The 17,273-nt window shown below is 40.4% G+C and overlaps 2 protein-coding genes across 4 annotated transcripts; one reads left to right on the forward strand and one right to left on the reverse strand.

Annotated features, from left to right (window-relative positions):
• The first annotated feature begins 347 nt into the window (after positions 1-347).
• LOC103709545 (abscisic acid receptor PYL2) lies at positions 348-2,141 on the forward strand. The gene has a single exon (XM_008794952.3). It carries the CDS (start codon positions 384-386, stop codon positions 942-944), a length of 561 nt encoding a protein of 186 aa, XP_008793174.1. The 5' UTR covers positions 348-383; the 3' UTR covers positions 945-2,141.
• A 3,115-nt stretch (positions 2,142-5,256) lies between these two features.
• On the reverse strand, positions 5,257-11,591 carry LOC103709546 (homeobox protein ATH1-like). 3 transcript variants are annotated; one of them, XM_008794954.4, is made up of 6 exons: positions 10,633-11,581; positions 7,326-9,040; positions 7,156-7,241; positions 6,083-6,435; positions 5,924-5,984; positions 5,257-5,736 (listed from the first exon to the last, which is right to left on the reverse strand). In XM_008794954.4, exons 2-6 carry the CDS (start codon positions 8,446-8,448, stop codon positions 5,587-5,589), a joined length of 1,773 nt encoding a protein of 590 aa, XP_008793176.3. In that variant the 5' UTR covers positions 8,449-9,040; positions 10,633-11,581; the 3' UTR covers positions 5,257-5,586. The 3 variants fall into 3 exon arrangements, with proteins under 3 accessions (XP_008793176.3, XP_017698920.2, XP_008793175.3); XM_017843431.3 differs by having other exon boundaries at positions 7,156-9,040; positions 10,633-11,591; XM_008794953.4 differs by having other exon boundaries at positions 7,156-8,357; positions 10,633-11,569.
• Between the last annotated feature and the right edge of the window lie 5,682 nt (positions 11,592-17,273).

A 17,273-nucleotide genomic window follows, 5' to 3' on the forward strand; every position in this document is an offset into this window, starting at 1 on the left:
CTTGACCGATAGAGCCCGATTGGCCCGAACCCTTTTGCTACTCGCCACTAGGCCTTCATCTCAATTTAGTTGAGGACTCGTTCCTTTCCAACCACGTACTACTTCTTTGCCTTTTTCTAATCCCCCAGCCCGCCCCTAGTTTTTAAACTTTGGTAAGGGGCATTCCCCACCTTACCACTTCAAGCCAAAAAAGAGTCTTGCAACTTACATACAATAAAGAAATTCTAGTTATTGCATCGTATATTCGTACATACGCAAGGGCATATCAGTCTCTCCAGAAAAAAAGAAAAAGAAAGGAAAACAAACAAGCCTCTACATAAAGAAGTTAACTATCTCTTCCCCCTCACCTCTCAAAGTCCCAAGAGAAGAAGAAGAGCTTGCCCATGGAGCCTCACAACATCACTCCTCCACAAGGGCTGACACGGGAGGAGTTTGCCGGGCTGGAGGAGGTCATCCGGGCGCACCACTCGTTCCCTCGGGCTCCCGGGACGTGCACGTCTCTCATCACGCAGCGCATCGATGCACCGCTCCGGGCGGTGTGGCCCATCGTCCGGAGATTCGACCGCCCGCAGCGGTACAAGCACTTCATCAAGAGCTGCAACCTCACCTCGGGGGATGGTGGCGTGGGGAGCGTACGGGAAGTGACTGTGATCTCCGGCCTCCCTGCATCGACGAGCACCGAGAGGCTGGAGATTTTGGACGATGAGCGGCATATACTTAGCTTCAGCGTCATGGGCGGAGAGCACCGCCTCAAGAACTACCGCTCGGTCACGTCGGTGACCGAGTTCATAAGGGACGACGGGAAGCCATATACGATCGTTCTGGAGTCGTACGTCGTCGACATACCGGAGGGAAACACGGAGGAGGATACCAAGATGTTTGTCGACACTGTCGTGAGGCTCAACTTGCAGAAGCTTTCAGCGGTGGCGATGGCTTCCGTGTAAGAAGGAATACTTGACGGTGGTGATGTTGATGATGATGGCAACATGATAGAGGTCATGATGGGTTTCTTCTTTTCCCTTTTTCTTGTATAATTTTTTTTTTTTTTAACCTAAAAGTTTTATTCTGAATTCGAATGTCTAGTGTTTGAGGAGGGGGAAGCAAGTGGGTTGGTCTTCCAATGCAGGTTTGCTGTGTATATTCCTAGTTTGGTGGGTTCTTGTTTTAATTTGGTGTAGCAAAATGTTAAGGGAAGAGTGGATCTTTGCTTCAGACTCTCTCCATCTCTCTTTCTAAATTGAGTGTAAACCGTGAAAGCTCTTAGGATATGAAGCCCAATTGAAGGCCGTCGATCCTCCATGATGCACCATCAGCTTTCCACCTAGAAACCTACTCCGTTATATCTTAGGTTGGGCCACGAGAGAGTAAACCATTTATTGGACGGTCAAGAGCCTATGCAATATTGGAGGTGAAGCGGTTGGTGGGCTAGGTAGACAGGGACGGTGGCCTTTGAGAGGCTTGAGATGAATGAGGGGGTCAGAGTGAGGGAAGCCGAGAAAAGTTTGGTTGGCGAATTGGAAAGGAAGCTAGAGAGAGGCGTGGGTGGAGGAGCCTGCAGTAAGAGAAGAACGAGGCTTCTTTGGACGTAAAAAAAGCGCTGATATCGACGGACAGGCACAAAGGTGAGGCTTGGGCCTGGGAGACATGTGAAGGGACCTTGGGAGACATGTGACACCAGCCCCAGAATCTCCTTCTTTGGTTGTGTGCCCCTCCACTTACCAAGCTCTCCTCCTGGCAACAGCTAACAAACTCGAAAGGGACCACCCTACTACTCTCTCCTGAACTCGCCCTCCTTCCAGCCTCGGAATTGCTGTTCCACGACAAAGAGCGTTGGAATCATAACCCACGGAAGGGCCCCCTCTTAGGATGGCTAAAATTTCATCTGAACAGCCTAGAATGATGCCCAGTCTGCATGGTTTTTTCTTTTTTTCTTCTTTTTTTTTCGTGGGGTTCGATTCGTAGCATGCATTTGTGCTCTTGTTTTGGTTTTCCTTGGATGGGTTTGTGGCTGGCCATATTAGCTCCTTTTTTTTGCTCCCTGTAGAAGATCTAACGCTTGTTTCTGTTTCCCTTGCACAATTTGTAAATAGAAACAAGGCGGGCTGCCACCTTTTCTTAAAAACAAAAAAAAACAAAAAGTAAAATCGTTGTGTTATTCAAACTTAAGATCAAAAAGTTATAGAAGGTAAAAGAGTTAGAAGTGTAGAAAGTTCATGTTCAGATCACGATGCTTCACCCACCAAGCTCTGTACCACAAACGATACTGAATTGTCTGTATATTAAATGGCTGAGTATATTAGTCAGAAAAATTAATCCCCAAGTATTAAGGGAAGAAGGTTTAGTTTTTAGCTAAAAGACTGAAAAAATAGGCTGGAGCGATGCAAGGAGGGTCACGGTCCTAGTCCAGGATGAAGGCAGAGCCGCGACTTGTGGCGGGTAGAGGGAGGACCTCCTTTTCATCTCATTTGCGTGGCGAAAGCCCATCCGTGCGTGGAAAGAAGAAGTTGCAATGAAGACGGCATGGGACCCCAAAGGTTCCCATGCCCGCGGGCACTAGAGCTCCACGAAGGTGGACGCTCTTGGGCGATGCCGGGAAAAGCGTCCTTCCGTGAGTAAACCCCGCGAGGTCAAGCAAATAGTATGGGAAACATCCGTACAAATATGTATTTAGTTACATATCAATATTGGATAGACCTGTGATATTTATAGAAATCCAAATAGTATTTTCTTATTAGAAATCTAAATACTCCAATACTATTTTTTTCCCTTATAGCAAGGTTCATAATTAATTTCAAAAGGCCCACAAGACCTCATGGGTTTATACATGGATCCTTTGACAGGCTCGGCTCTCTCAGGATATTGGATAACAGCCTGCATTCTCTCATTGGCTCAAATACCTCACCGTCTATTGGAACTAAAATCATAGATACCTTCTTCGTTTAGCCATTTTGCCGCCAAAAATACTTGGATTTCCTTCGGAGAGAAGGTTGGAGAATCGGCGGCCTCTCTGACCTTGGCTTGCTTACAACGACCGCCTAGACCGACGGCGCGACGGGTGGTGGACAATCAATGACCACCCAGTCGTCGGTTCTAAGGTGCTCCGATGAATCCATTGGTTAGGGTTTGCGTTATTGGCGGAAAGCTCGTGGATAGGGACAGGTGGTGGGAGTGTGTAGCATCTACTGAGGCCGCGTGGGCGGCGAGAATTCCAAGGGTAAAGATGAGAGAAGAATGCAAAGAGCACGACACCTAGCGAATATTTTTCTCTAGACCCCTCGTTGAACTCACAATTATGCAATATTTTTATTGAATCTAATAATCCATTGGAGGGAAGATTACACTTAAATCTCTAAGCAATATACAAAATATTCAAAGGCTCCCAACAAGTTGTAAGCTATGTAGGGACCGCAAATAGTTCTCGGTCAATACCGTATTTGTCGGAAAAAAATCTTAAATCCACAAAAGCATTAAAGGCTCGCTGGGGTACTCCTACAAAAATTAGGCACGTTAGTCCATCCAAGCCCGAGCCTATAGTCCACCAAAGTCCGAGATATTTGGCGATAACTTTGTGCCTACTTAAAAAGATCATCATAAATTATTAAAGTAAGTATTATTATGAAGTAAGTGAATCCCATTCAGCTACAACTATGATGTATTCCATCGTCTCTTAGTTTTGAAAAGTAGTCACCATTTAAGCCATATAAGATGCTTTTTGACCGATTGTTGCATAAACACATCACATTTTACCCTTTTTTTAGTTTAAAAAATTTATATATGTCGCTATTTTTGTTATTCTGATTCGATAATTAATTCCATCTAACTGCATCCTAATACAAGCCCGCATCTCAGGACAGCATGAAGAGAAAAAAAAAGAAAAAGATTCGAGCTAGCCCAATGTCGAATTGATATGAGCCAGTCCAAATTGGCTGCCCAATCTAATATCTAGTAATTAGATCTGCTAGATTACTTAAACAAGCCTCAAATATCCACAAGTTCCCATTCTGTAACCTCATATATGAATCACAAGAATTTAAGAGACATGGTAATTTGAATTAAAAATTATTGTTTTAATTAAATAAATAGTCAAATTGCCAAACTTCTACCACTGTTCAAAACGCACCATCACAGCTGGGTAACGGCTAAGACCGAGTTTAATCAACTCACAAGCCACCTATCACGAGAATACACCAAAAGCCAAGCCAAGGTAGGTTAACAAGAGGGAAGGGAGTTAGGATGATGATGATTATTCAATAGCTACTAAAATCGCATGACACCTAAATTAGAGGTCTGCTATCTCACGAATCAAAATATCAACTGAAATCATTGTTTTCAAGGGAAAGAGTAGGATAAAAGACTTCAACGAGGCTCCCTTGAAATAACATCCAATGAAGATTGGCTCAACCGCATATGGTTCAGCTTTAAAGGTGACGGAAACTTAAAGTGGAAAGAAAATTCTTCTCTTCCAAAGCCTGGCAATAAAAATATTACGAAGAGAAAGATAAGAAAAGAAATAAAGGGCCCAAGTGTCCTCAACACAGGCATAAGTTTTTATTTTTAGTCACCACAAAGCAAAAGGTTGTGATCTTATTTACTAGGGCTCCTCCATCTTCCTCTTCTTTCTCCTCCATCCTATCTCGGCAGCCAAAACAGGGCAAAGTTTGATGACAATAGACTATCTCCACACCTTTCATTAACTTATCTCTTTTCTTTTCTTTTCCAAAAACACAATAAATATATGATGAAAATATACATGTACAAACTGTGCCGGCCCAAAATTTAAAACAAACACCAAACAAAAAATAAAAAAATAAAAAAAATAATTAAAAAAATATTTTATTAAAAAAAATTGAGCCACACAATGAAATAGACAATTCTCACTCTCTCCTTTCCCCCCCCCCCCCCGCGTTAAAGAAGACAGCCAAGTTCCCTAGAGCATCGTATAGACAGAATGTTTGATTTTCACCTAAATTTAAAAATCAACACCAATTAAAAGATAAAACTTGATAACCACTAAAATATTCTGAAAAAAAATAATTAAGTAGAATAAAATTATAAATAAAACCATGACCAACTAAACAAAAATATTAATAGAACTAGAATTGGCAATGAATCTTAACAAAACTGCCCCAAGTCGGCCCAAACCAAAAGCTACTTTAAAGATGTCTGGCCTTGATACCAAACCAAAGGTTGTGCATTGCTTAATGAGCCTTTTTGCTTTTCTTTAGTTCTCGAGAAAACATTGCATAAACCTGTGAATCATCAATACCCCATTTTTAGTGGGATTCTTCAAATTACAGCTGCCTTCCTGGGATAACATTCAGGCTGCACCAAGGAACACACTTGTTCGGCCCTGAACTCATTATACAAGTTCTGAATTGTTCCAAATTCAGATGGTCAACTAAATCACCTAATTTTCAAGGACCGTAATCCACACCGGTCTCAAGCAACCGCATTGATCCAATCAAACAAGCAAAATAAAGATGAATTCACGATAAACTTACCTTCGAGATCAGATGAACTGCCATAGAACATCTGCCTGATTAGCGTGCTGACACTAAATTACAAACAAGATTTAGACACCTCGATTCATTTGAACCATTGACTGCCAATGTTTCCATGGACTCTGGTTTCACCATCTGATCCTTCAGTTTGATTCTTCTTTTTAAGTTCGGAGTACATTTCGTCTATCATCGGCTTCCACAGACGAACTCGTGCATTTATAAACCAGTTGGACACCTGATATTGCAACATGGAATAATATAATGAGCAAAGGAAAATACATCACAGGATACATTCTTAGCCACCCACTCTGCTGGATTGCCCATCAGAGTTGATGAAATCCATCTTCCAGTGTGCCATGCAAGTATAGGAACAAAATGATCAAACCTCTAAAGTGAAGATATAAACAGAAGATTTCAAGTACCTGGCTTCTTGTCAAACCACTTTTGATCGCGAGCAAATGCTTCTCATTGTCTTTTGGGTACCTGAAATCATTATTGTAAAAGACATGCAGTAATCAAATATACTGTCTTTTGTCATGAAATGCCTTCTATTCAAGATTACCAAGTGACAAGCAACTCACGGGTGCAGGAAGTTCTGAAACATCCATGCCCGTAGAACCGAGACAGATTTTTCTGGCAAGCCCCTTTGAGGCCTCCAAGATTGCTGATGGCTCCTACTCAGCTGCTGCAATCCCCATTGTTTCTGGATCAAAGAAGATTCAAAGCTTTTCTCCTCTCCCAACCATAAGGTGCTACATTGTTGGGCAATCAAAAGAATCTGACTGGTAATTCTCTCCCTCAAGTTTTTATAAACGGAAGAAATTTTATGAAGAGCAAACTGCGCATGCATGTGAGAAGTGCCAGACTCAGTTGCACAGAATGCGGATATGACATTATGGATCTGGTCTATGCATTGGTTATATCTTTGGTCAACCTATAATTCAAGATGCAAATCATGAAAAAATTAATAAAGGGAAAGAAAATTTTAATAAGAGAACTACATTGAAATAGTGAGAAATAAGTTGCACGGTGGAATAAGTAATACACAGATGACATGATTCTGTGCTACTGGAAAATGAAAATTTTACAAGTTTAATGTTTCTTCATTGCTTCTTGCTATTTCTCAGTTGCACATGCAATGTTAGAAAGCCAGGATTGTACTTACTTTGGCTTTTTGACGTTTCATGACCCAAAGATGAAAGCAGTTACCCACATCAAACCATGTAGTCTTTTTCTGGTTATAAGTTTTTCTATTTGATAATTTTCCAGATAGTCTAGAGAAAAACTGATTTTGGCTAGTGAAAAATCACGACTGCACTATTTTTACAGAATCAGAAACCCCCAAACTTGACTAAATTGAACCTAAGAAAATAAGATGCAAAATGTACTTTATGATATAAATCAACAGTAATTTCGAGGCAAGAATTTCACCGACATAAGAAACAAATGAATCGTACTTTATGATATTGAGTTAGCATGATAACAAATTCAGCGCATGATCTAAATATATAGGAACAAGAATCTACTGATGGAGTTCGCAAAATACTCACAAGATATCTGTGGTCGCTGAGGACCTTGCACAACTTACAAAGTAAAAAACCTCAAGCGACATCGAGTATGACCATGGAAAGCATTGTAAAGAAATTCCACGTACCAGATGAAGCATTGTTACTAGCTCGGTTTTCTTTGCAGAAACTTCCTGACATTGTTGGCCATCAACATGGCCTTGAGATTTAATTTCTCCAGAAGAAAAAGGAAATTCATCAGACATTGAAAGTTCTCGTAAATTAGAGCAACCTGAAGAAAAAGACAGCTTTTGCTCACCCTCAATTCCACCAAGAGAGAAGTCACCGTTCATCTCGTTCGAATCTGCAACTGCATAGGTTGCAATTTCAGCAAGTATTTGTTGGGTCATATGGAGATATCTTGATCCTAAAAGCACATAGGAAAAATGAACTGGCCTAGAAGATCTATGGTACAGAGAGAACTTCTCATTGTTAGGAAAGGTCATCAGCCCCAAGCCGACATCATGGGAAGAATTGCGCAAAGAATGAGAGCAGGCTGGCAATTCAGCAGAAACTGGACATCCACTATTGTTTGATGTAACTTGAGTCATGCCAGGGCTGCTTGCTTCCAAGCACTTCTCCGGGACATTAGACATGCTGATAATAGAGGGCTGGTCGGAGCCAAGACTCAGAGACGGCTGATTAGTTGGCACACGGTTATCGAATAAATAGGGAAAATTTAAACTAGACTTCCAGCCAGGCTCTGAGCTTTCTAATTCATGATAAGATGGACGAATTGAGGTCAATGTTCTACCGGAAGGCACCTCATGACCTAGAACTTCATCATAGCACCATGAACAATTTAGTTGCCCATTCAAACAAGCATCCTTTTCAGATGTCAGAAGGCCTGCATCATCTTGTGACTCAAATTCACAGTTTACTGAAACCGTCACGGATGAATTTATAGTCTTGCAGCAATCACTAGAAATAGAGGTTCTCATCTCTTTAGATGGTAATGAGGAAGTTGAAGCAGCATTAACACTGATAATATTTTCCTGTAAACATTTGGTGTCAGAAAAAAGGTTGACAAGTGAAGTGGCAGGTAGGGAAGTCCCCATGAAATGTTCCCTCAAGTCAGCATTTCCACTGGAACCATCATATGAAATATTTCCAACATGAGGCATATGTCTAGAATATGACACATTGCCATTGACCATATCAACATTATTTGCTAAATAGGGAATGCTCAGCGCTTCTTCTTGCGCTTCTTGAAATGTGGACAGCAGTGGATCACCAGCCATTATTTGTCTATGGTTGTTGCGGCCTGGAAAGCTCGACTGGATGAACGGATCTGAAAACATATGGAGGAAAGCTGATTCAATGACCATTTCATTATGATTTGGTATTGATAGCGAGGCATTAAATGCATCATTCTCCATCATAGCAGGGTGTCAAAAATTCGAGTGAGTCATAAAACTACTAGAAGACTGTTCAGACATCTCTTCATCTCTGGCAAAGATTTAACAAATCGACAACCAGTTCTAATAGTTCATAAAATTGCCAATATCCAAATCAACTTTAACAGTATTACCTATCGGCCATTTTAGGCCGTTCACTACTAGTATCCAATTTATAGACGCATCTGAAAGAAACTAGCAGCAGAGTAATGTTACTTTCCTGCAGTCTTCCAAAAGGAGCCAGAAGCAGGAAAGCAGGGAGCCTAACTTCGAATAAAAGAGATAAGATATGGCATCTGCTTCTTACATAAAAGACTGGTAGGAGCCATAAACTTTTCCAATGTGTTTGATCATATTGTTCAATAAGCTAAAGAGCAATGATTCAAGAAAGTCATGTGATGCATGCACAATCTCCATTCACATCCTCATCTTGGTCCTAATGAGTTGTATCAGCATATGCACTCGGAGGTAATTGAGAGTTTGCTAGAACATTATGGATTTTACCAACAATATGAAAATTCTGACTTAGTCTTTATTCTTATCCTTCGAAATTCCATTAACATGTAGACAGACAGACCTGAGATATCAAAGGCTAGAGTCATTCAAAACAATAATACCAAGAAATATTTAGAAGTACAAGAAATATAAATATGTGTTATCATCAACAAACTCGATAATGAAAAAATTCAGGACAAATGCTCCAGAACAGGTAAAATAACCTAGAACGCATATTTTTTTAAGCAAAGCAAAACTAATTTAAAATAAATGTAATTTTCTAGATGGAGGTTATTTATATGGTTAAAATATTTGTTAAATTGGCTTCCCAGATGTGGTTTAGTACAATGCTATTGCAATGAGAGTCTCTCCACAATATATTGATGTTTGTCAACTCCCAGAAATTAATAGAACTAATGGCCTCCACGATGTTTTGTTTTCTCGCAGATATAGAGTTTGCAGAGGATGGTCTTACGCCAACAATAAAGCTGACCTCATATGTACAGCAGCAAAACAGGTTAATTAAGGTTAACTTAGTGCTGCAGTGGCAATATTTGAGCTGGCATGGGTGCTAAAAAATGCGTCAAGATCAGAGATTGTTTAAAACAAAATAGGACTCAGATAAGCTTATTTGATGAGAAAATGCATGGAAAAGAAAATTAGCCTATATTGATTGGCCAAAAAGGGAACTGTCAACATTATGATTGCAATCGAACTGAATACCAACTGCCCAGAGTCACCTTTAGGAATCATTCTTCTCCAATTATTTTTTACCAATCTTATACTTACCACCTTCACATTCATGCAGGGACCTGTGGTTCAGCACAGGAATAAGCCCATAAATTACATTAGGACCAAGGCCGACTATCTTGTACAATACATTTTCCAATATGTACATCCTGGATATCATTTATTCAGTCCAAGTTGAAAGCATGGGACATACATGCACTAGAATCCATTTATGGCATGATTTTTTTGAGCACCAAATTGGTAGTGATTTAAGGGTCATGAACTTATATACAATAACATAAGATCCATCTGCTTTAGCAACAGTAGCTTTTGAACTGCGTTGAACATGCTGTCAACTAGTTGAAACATGCAGGAAAAAGTGTCATGCTGAAATGTTTTCATTATTAAGATCAAATGTTATGTGCATAAGGTAGCGCAATGAAACAGATACAATCAAAGTTCCATAAGAAGGAAAACAAAGAAGACTTCGCATCAGTTTCAGACATTAAGTTTGACATTTTTGAGATAACATGAAATAAGAATGAAGAAGCGCAATGTTCATAAGCAAATTATGAATCAAAGCTGAGATCAAAGGGGGTGAAAGAATCATCCCAATTTGATCACATTCCCAGATTGGCAGTGCTGAGTATTTGATCATGAATAAAGCCTTGTCATGCAACTCCAAGTTTATTTCGAAGAGGGTGGAGGAAATCAAAGGGCAATGGAAGGCCACAACTAGATCTATAAACAGAATCACTAGCTTTTGAGCTGGTTGGCTCGAACTTCCTACAGATGTTAAGAAGGTGACATTGAAGAAGAAAAGCTTCATTTACAGTAAACTATCAGAGACTAGAGTAAAAGCTTCTTCTCAAGAATACTAACAGACTACAAAAAGGGATAAGAATGCATTCACAAGTAAACAGATAGAGCTTCCCAGAAACCAACCTCCAAGTGTGCATGGAAGTGCTGAAACCGTTAGGCACCAAATAAATAGGCACAGGTCGCCTCGTCCACAGAAGCTGAAGCAAAACCAGAACGATGGAGCTCAGAACCAGAATAAAGGATCGACATCTCCCCAACTTCTTTCTCCAAATTTCAGAGAGAGGTCTCCTCTTTTACGGCCAAAAAGGGAAAGAGGTTCCTTTCCTTATAAACTGCCTACAAGAGAAGGATTTCTCATCATCCCAGAGCAAGCAAGAAAACAACGGGGCACAGAGTTTACCAGGCATCCATCATTTTCAAAACTTACACATCTAAGAGTCACCAGAAGTGTCTGTTTGTTTGTAAGTGATCAGGGAATTGGGATTTCACTCGGCACAGGAACCAAGAGAATGGGCCCCCGGAGCCAAAGGAGAATTATGCCCTTCCCCTGTTCTGATAGCATGAGGCCAAAGGCTATAGGCAACAACCAAGTGGGATTCTCTCAGATTGACCGGAGGAGCGGTGTTAACAAAGGACAAAAAACGCCAGACTTCGAAGTTTAAACACCTAAACAATCCATGGATTTTTCTCTTTTTATGATTGATTAACTTTAGAGAAAACAATAGAAAAGGATTTGATTATCCTCCCTCCCATTCCTCAATCGTAGTCGCAGCAACCACAGCAGTTCTCTTTTTCTATATAAATCTTTTGAACCGAAGGGCTTTCTTCGCCTCTCGTCCCAGCCCACAAAATCCAACCAAACTAAACTTTGTTTTCTTATCTTTCTGCTTTGCCATGGAATGTTTTCTTACCTGCTTGAAACCCACAGCGGTTGCGTTTTGAGGGATGGGTCCAAAAAACTTGAAAAAGAGGAGGTACGAGGCCCATCGAGGGCATGAAATTGAGAAGGGAAAAGAGAAGGGAGGAGGAGCTATAAAAAGACAAAGGGCTGGGGATGGAGGGAGCGTTGCACCTTTGGCCAGGCTTTTGGGACCCATCATTCCCTCTCCTCTCTCTCTCTCTTATTAATGCTCTTTCCTTCCTTTATCTCCATCTGCCACTCTCTGCAATGATGGTGGCAACAAAAATATCTGAGATTTTTCGTGCAGGTCTCCTGTTTTTGGCAGCTGTTCTCAGCTACACCTCCAGCAGAGGAACAGCTTAATCTTCTTTTTTTTTCCTTCTTTCTCAAGTTTTTTAGCTACATCAGGAGGAAGGAGAGGACAAGATGATGTCAGCACAATCTAGCGGGGAGATCTCAGTCAGATTTAATGGGGTCGGTCAGAAACAAGGAGTTGCTTATTTACTTGCACAGGTCCATCGAGCACCCACGTCTCGACTCCAACGACGGAGCCCCAAGAAGCCTCGGTGTTCAGCCTCCAGAGTTCAGACAAACCGGAGCTCTCTTTGTTTGGTCCTTGGAAAGTGAATTAAGACAACATCTCTCTCTTACGCTTCAGCCATTAACATATCATCATGGAGCTTATAATACAGTAAAGAAATGCAGATTAAAAAAAAGTACTAAAGTAGGAATACTGCATTGAAGGCAGTAATACTCCAAAACTGGAGAGTTCTTGGGAAAAGGAAGAAAAAGCTGATCCTGCCTTTCCGAGCTACCCATCTGAGAACGCTCGGGGCTCGGATTCTTTCCAAAAGTGAGACTGCACGGACTCGATGGATCGCAACCCCTCGCTAATGATCCGATACCTGATAAACTAGTCGAGAAAAAAATAAGCTTTTAGGAGGGTTGATGAGCGAAATGGAAACCATAACGCGTTTGGGTTTAGATATGCAACAGAGAGAGAAAGAGAAGGTAACGATGTTATGGACAATAGTTTATTTTTGGCATAAGCAAATTTTAAAATATTAAAAAAATAGTAACACATTCTGTAATCAACAGTTATCTCAAACAGCAGTTGTTATTATTTGGATAATGGTGAGGGACAGGAAGCTTTCAGGCTAAGCATGTTTTCTGTGAAGCTGATGGGGCTGCAAATTGGATGACCGATTATGTAGCTAGTCACTCCAATAGTACCCTATGGGCCGGAGATAGGAAGTTGTCCCTAACACTTTAAGGTATTTTATTTTTTTATTTTATTGGATGTATTCATACCCATGAGATATGATCCACCCGTCTTAAAAATAATAATAATAATAATAAAATAGTTGTTATGAGTATGCTCATAAAAATGATAACATGTACCTAGAAAGTCCAATTAACATAGAATCAAAGATGATCAAATGTTGGTAGAAACATAAGATTATAATCTAAGAGACATTATTCACTGCCATAAGCTCAAAGACCTAAAAGGTGAACATTTTGTGAGTCCACTCAAAATTCAATATTAGCCATCTAGTATTTGTTACACAGACCTAAGTGCATCTTTTTATATGAATTTAATGTTACTAATATTATTTATTTTTTGCAATGCGGTCAGACTTCAAACTCCAGTGCATTCTAAAAAAAAAAAAATTATAGCATTATCGCTTCAACTTTTCACAAAAAATATTTACATCCTAAAATTTTTAATTATTTCAATTAAACCTTAAAACTTAGATTTTAATTATAATGCAGTGCAACCGTTCATCCAAACTCTAACATCATTAACACCACATGTGAAATAATTAATTTATCTTCCAAGATTTCTGGTGTAATAAAAAAAAAAGTCACATGATAGGGTCTCCTTCCATTTTCATTAAAACTAAGTCCCCTTCTAATTCGGTCAAGAAGTATATTAATGAAATCCTATGTCTAAAAATATGTGGCATGGCAATTACGTGCTCACAGATGCTAAGATGAATGGGGGGATCATATTGCAATCAAAATTAAATTTTAAGATTTAATTAAAAAACTAAAAATATAAAAAAAAAAAACAAAATCGAAGGTGCGTTGCTGTAATTAAAAAAAAAAAAAAGTTGAAGCCAAGCAGACAAGTTAGTGCCAATAACCGGTTTGATCCTTCCAAGGACAAGTTGCAACTGTTCAAGGATATCAAATCCAACATCCTGTTTCTCCAGCACCCGGTGCCGGCATTGCTTCCAGGAAAAACAAAATGATACAGTTGATAAGACTAAAAGAAGAAAAAGAGAAATAAAAACACAACATAAGGAGAGAAAGATCTCAGCATACTGTAAGGCATGATCGCGATATTAAAGATTGTTGCCTACATTTCATTTGAGAGCTTTGGAATTTGAATAATAACATGAGAGGAAACAGAATCGAAAATACGAGAGGCGATACCTTGATCGAGGGGAATTGCGAACAACATACAATTAATACATGGTCACAGTATCAGAACTCTCGGCTGGTGTAAGGATCCATGCGGACGTGTGTTTAGCCCCATATCGGTTATTCGCTGGGTAGATCTTGGGTACTTATACAGGATCAAGGAATTCAAATAATATTTTCCGGCTAGCCATTTTGGGTAAAATCCTGGGTTGTTACAAATGGTATCAGAGCGGACCCGGCCCATAACTTATGTGGACTAGGGGACACTGCAACGCAGATCCAGTGGGGTTGACCACGGACTGATCGTGGTGTTTCTGATTAAATTTGAATGGATTTGAACCCTTAGCCTGACGAAAACGTCAGGACTTGAACGGGAGGAGTATGTGAGGACCCGTGCGGGCGTGTGTTTAGTCCCACATCGGTTATTCGCTGGGTACAGGATCAAGGAACCCAAACAATACCTTTCGGCTAGCCATTTTGGGTGAGGTCCTAGGTTGTTACAACTGGCCTCGGTAAGTTTTCAAATTCATGTCATGGAATCAAATATCTTGACAGGCTTTAGGCACATTTGTCATGTGTACAACATTCAAAAGTTTACTTTGGCATAAAATGAGTAATTCCGATATGGTTTGAACTTTGAAACCAAGCCACACCGAATGAGATGAGTCATGTCCTCAAGAAGATTTCCGTTAAATTGAAGTACTCTTGCCGCAGGATGAAGTTTAATTCTAGCGAAGTTCAGAAAGAAATATATCCGTTTAAATGCTAATTTTCGAATTTGAATCATTTGATTATGTTTTATGTATGCTACAACAGGCAACAGCTTCATTTTTTGTCACTCAAGCGACTGAAACGCCTGAGGTACCATTCATGATCCAATGGTCTTCTTCTACTTCATCAAAATTCGATTCCAACCGGCAACTTATAACCAACCGATGTCCGACCCATATAGACAGCCCAATCCATTAGCAGCAACTTTCTTTTTTTTTTTTTTGATGATGATAAGGAAGGCCGGGGAGCCACCCAATTTTATTAAGTTGTGAAAGGAAGGAAAATGTACAATAAGCATTTTCTGATCAGCTCTTAGGGTAAGCTGAATACAGTATGAGTATTATATGATCTTTTTTTTTTTTTTTTGGAAAAGTCAAAAAACCAACCAGATGCTATCCTCTCTTTTCTTATGAGGATTCGTGTGAGCATGCGTTTAGTCTTACATCGGACGTATACACGATTAAAGAATCCAAATTATACTTTTCGGCTAGCTTTTTTGAGTGAGGTCTTTGGTTACTACAAATAGTATCAGAGCGAACTCGGCTCATAACCTATATAAACTAGAGGATACTGCAGCACGGATCCATGGAGCAAACCACAGGCCGATCGTGATATTTGTGATTAGATTTGAATGGATTTGAATCCTTAGCCCGACGAGCATATCAGAGCTTGAACGGAGGGAGTATATAAGGACTCGTGCGAACATGTATTTGGTCCCACATCGATTATTCACTGAGTAAATTTCAGATACTTATACAGGATCAAGAAACCCAAATAATACTTTGCAGGTTGTTACACTTCTCATTAGCACTAACCAGATAAAAAGGAATCTTTCCTTCACTTGGGTTGTTTACAAAGATCTCTTGTCTCTCTTTCCCCTTCTTTTTTTGCTTATTTTTCCTCTGGGTTTTTCTCTTGGTTGTTTTACAACTAACCTCTACTAGTAAAAAAAAAAAAAAAAATAGATAACATGTAAAAAAAAAAAAAAAATTAGATAACAACATATATATGACTGTGATTTGGTATAATTTAATTTCAAATGATGATGTAGTAGCATATGATAGCCAATTATCGGAACAAGGAGCTGCAACGCATTAACTTGGTCGAAATACAAAATATTGCTCCACAATTATTACTCTACCAATAACATCTGAAAAGTTGACATTGCCCACCACTTCAGCAACTTGGGCTTCTCAATTGACTATTACCAGTTATATGTACAAGATGCGTGCTCTAATTCAACAAGAGCTCCCAACAAATATAAATGCAATCAAGGAGAACAATATGTACCTACAGAATGAAGGTAAACTGCACTAAAGGCAGGAGTTCGATGAGAATCTTGGAGGTGAGCCTTGATGACGAATGTGTCAAAAAAGTGGTCACCCAGAGCGGAGGGAGGGTGGATGGTTGCGTCTTTCTTAAACCACAACTTCATCACATCGTGGACTGTTGACCCTATTGCCACAGATGGGACGACCTATACATACGTACATACATACGTACGTACGTACATATTCTTCCAATGCTAGGAAAGGTAAGTTTTGATGGGAAGAAAAGGCATGGCATTGGATTCTATATGTGTACACACACATATTAATCATGATAAATCTCATAACTCGTATTATTAATCATAACCAATCTCATTATTCGTATAGATATGTTTAGATTATCCTGGAATGAATGGGCTAACAGTTAATGGGCTGGGCTGGCCCGAGCAGCCCAAACACGCAACCAGGCTGCGATAAAACAACTCAGGCTGGATTTTTTAGCCCACAAGTTAAACTCGGCCTGATTCTCAAAAAGCAGCGTGGTTGTTATGTTCCGGGCCCAGGCTGAAATTTTGGCAGAAAAGAAATACTGGCTGGTTTGAGTACAGCTCAGCCCGAAAAGAGATGCTGATTTTGGTTGACTTGGTCCTGGTTTAGCTTATTTTTTCTTTTTTTATATTTTTAAAGTGAGATGGAAACGTTTGCCCTCATGGCAAGCTATCATAGGCCCGGTCTACAGCCAAGCTGGTAGACTACTGAATCTAGGTAACAATTTCTTAGAATGCTGAAGGTTTGTACGTGCCAGCTCGCCACCTCAGTACAAGGGGCGAAAAAAAGGAGGAAAGCTTTCTGCCAAGCGCTTCGACCCCTCTCCCAAGCCAACGGAATCCTAGCTGAGGCTCCACCGCTCTTCCCTAAGCAAATGAACCTTCCACTGAGTGCTTTGCCGAGCTAGCACAGCCCACATCTTGATTTCCGCCCTCTTCCGAGCATCCTTCACCTCCTGAGTGTCGCACCTCTTGAAGCGCTAATCTCATTCCTCTGCTGATCCCAAAAATGGGCTATCTAGGAGAACGTAGGGTGAAAGAGGAGGGCGGTGGCGACCACGAAGGCAGCACTAAAGAGGAGAACCCAGAGGGAGATGAGCATAAAGCCTTGCTAGAGAGCGTGATGGCAAGTGCGAGGAGGATCCAAGTGGCTATGTGTTAATGGCGATGACAGAAATCGCCATGCTGTCGAGGTCGATGGTGAAAAGCTTGAGCTCGGCAATAACTCAATAAGGATGCGGACAAGGATGAGGAAGGCGGTCATGGAGAGGGTGATGCTCATGAAAATTGAGGGAGGAGGCGTCAACAACGCCTGTGGCGATGGTAGCACGAAAGGTGAAGGAGGTGACG

This window comes from Phoenix dactylifera, chromosome 9 (assembly GCF_009389715.1).
Source record: "Phoenix dactylifera cultivar Barhee BC4 chromosome 9, palm_55x_up_171113_PBpolish2nd_filt_p, whole genome shotgun sequence".
Taxonomy (NCBI): domain Eukaryota; kingdom Viridiplantae; phylum Streptophyta; class Magnoliopsida; order Arecales; family Arecaceae; genus Phoenix; species Phoenix dactylifera.

What these genes read in the sequence shown, in the direction of transcription:
- LOC103709545 (XM_008794952.3), top strand. Translation starts at nt 384, where the DNA reads ATGGAGCCTCACAACATCACTCCTCCACAAGGGCTGACACGGGAGGAG.
- LOC103709546 (XM_017843431.3), bottom strand. Translation starts at nt 8,448, where the DNA reads ATGATGGAGAATGATGCATTTAATGCCTCGCTATCAATACCAAATCAT. An exon ending in TAGTAACAATGCTTCATCTG is followed by an intron (nt 6,436 to 7,155) that starts GTACGTGGAATT and finishes CTTGAATTATAG; the next exon opens with GTTGACCAAAGATATAACCA. An exon ending in TTTCAGAACTTCCTGCACCC is followed by an intron (nt 5,985 to 6,082) that starts GTGAGTTGCTTG and finishes TAATGATTTCAG; the next exon opens with GTACCCAAAAGACAATGAGA.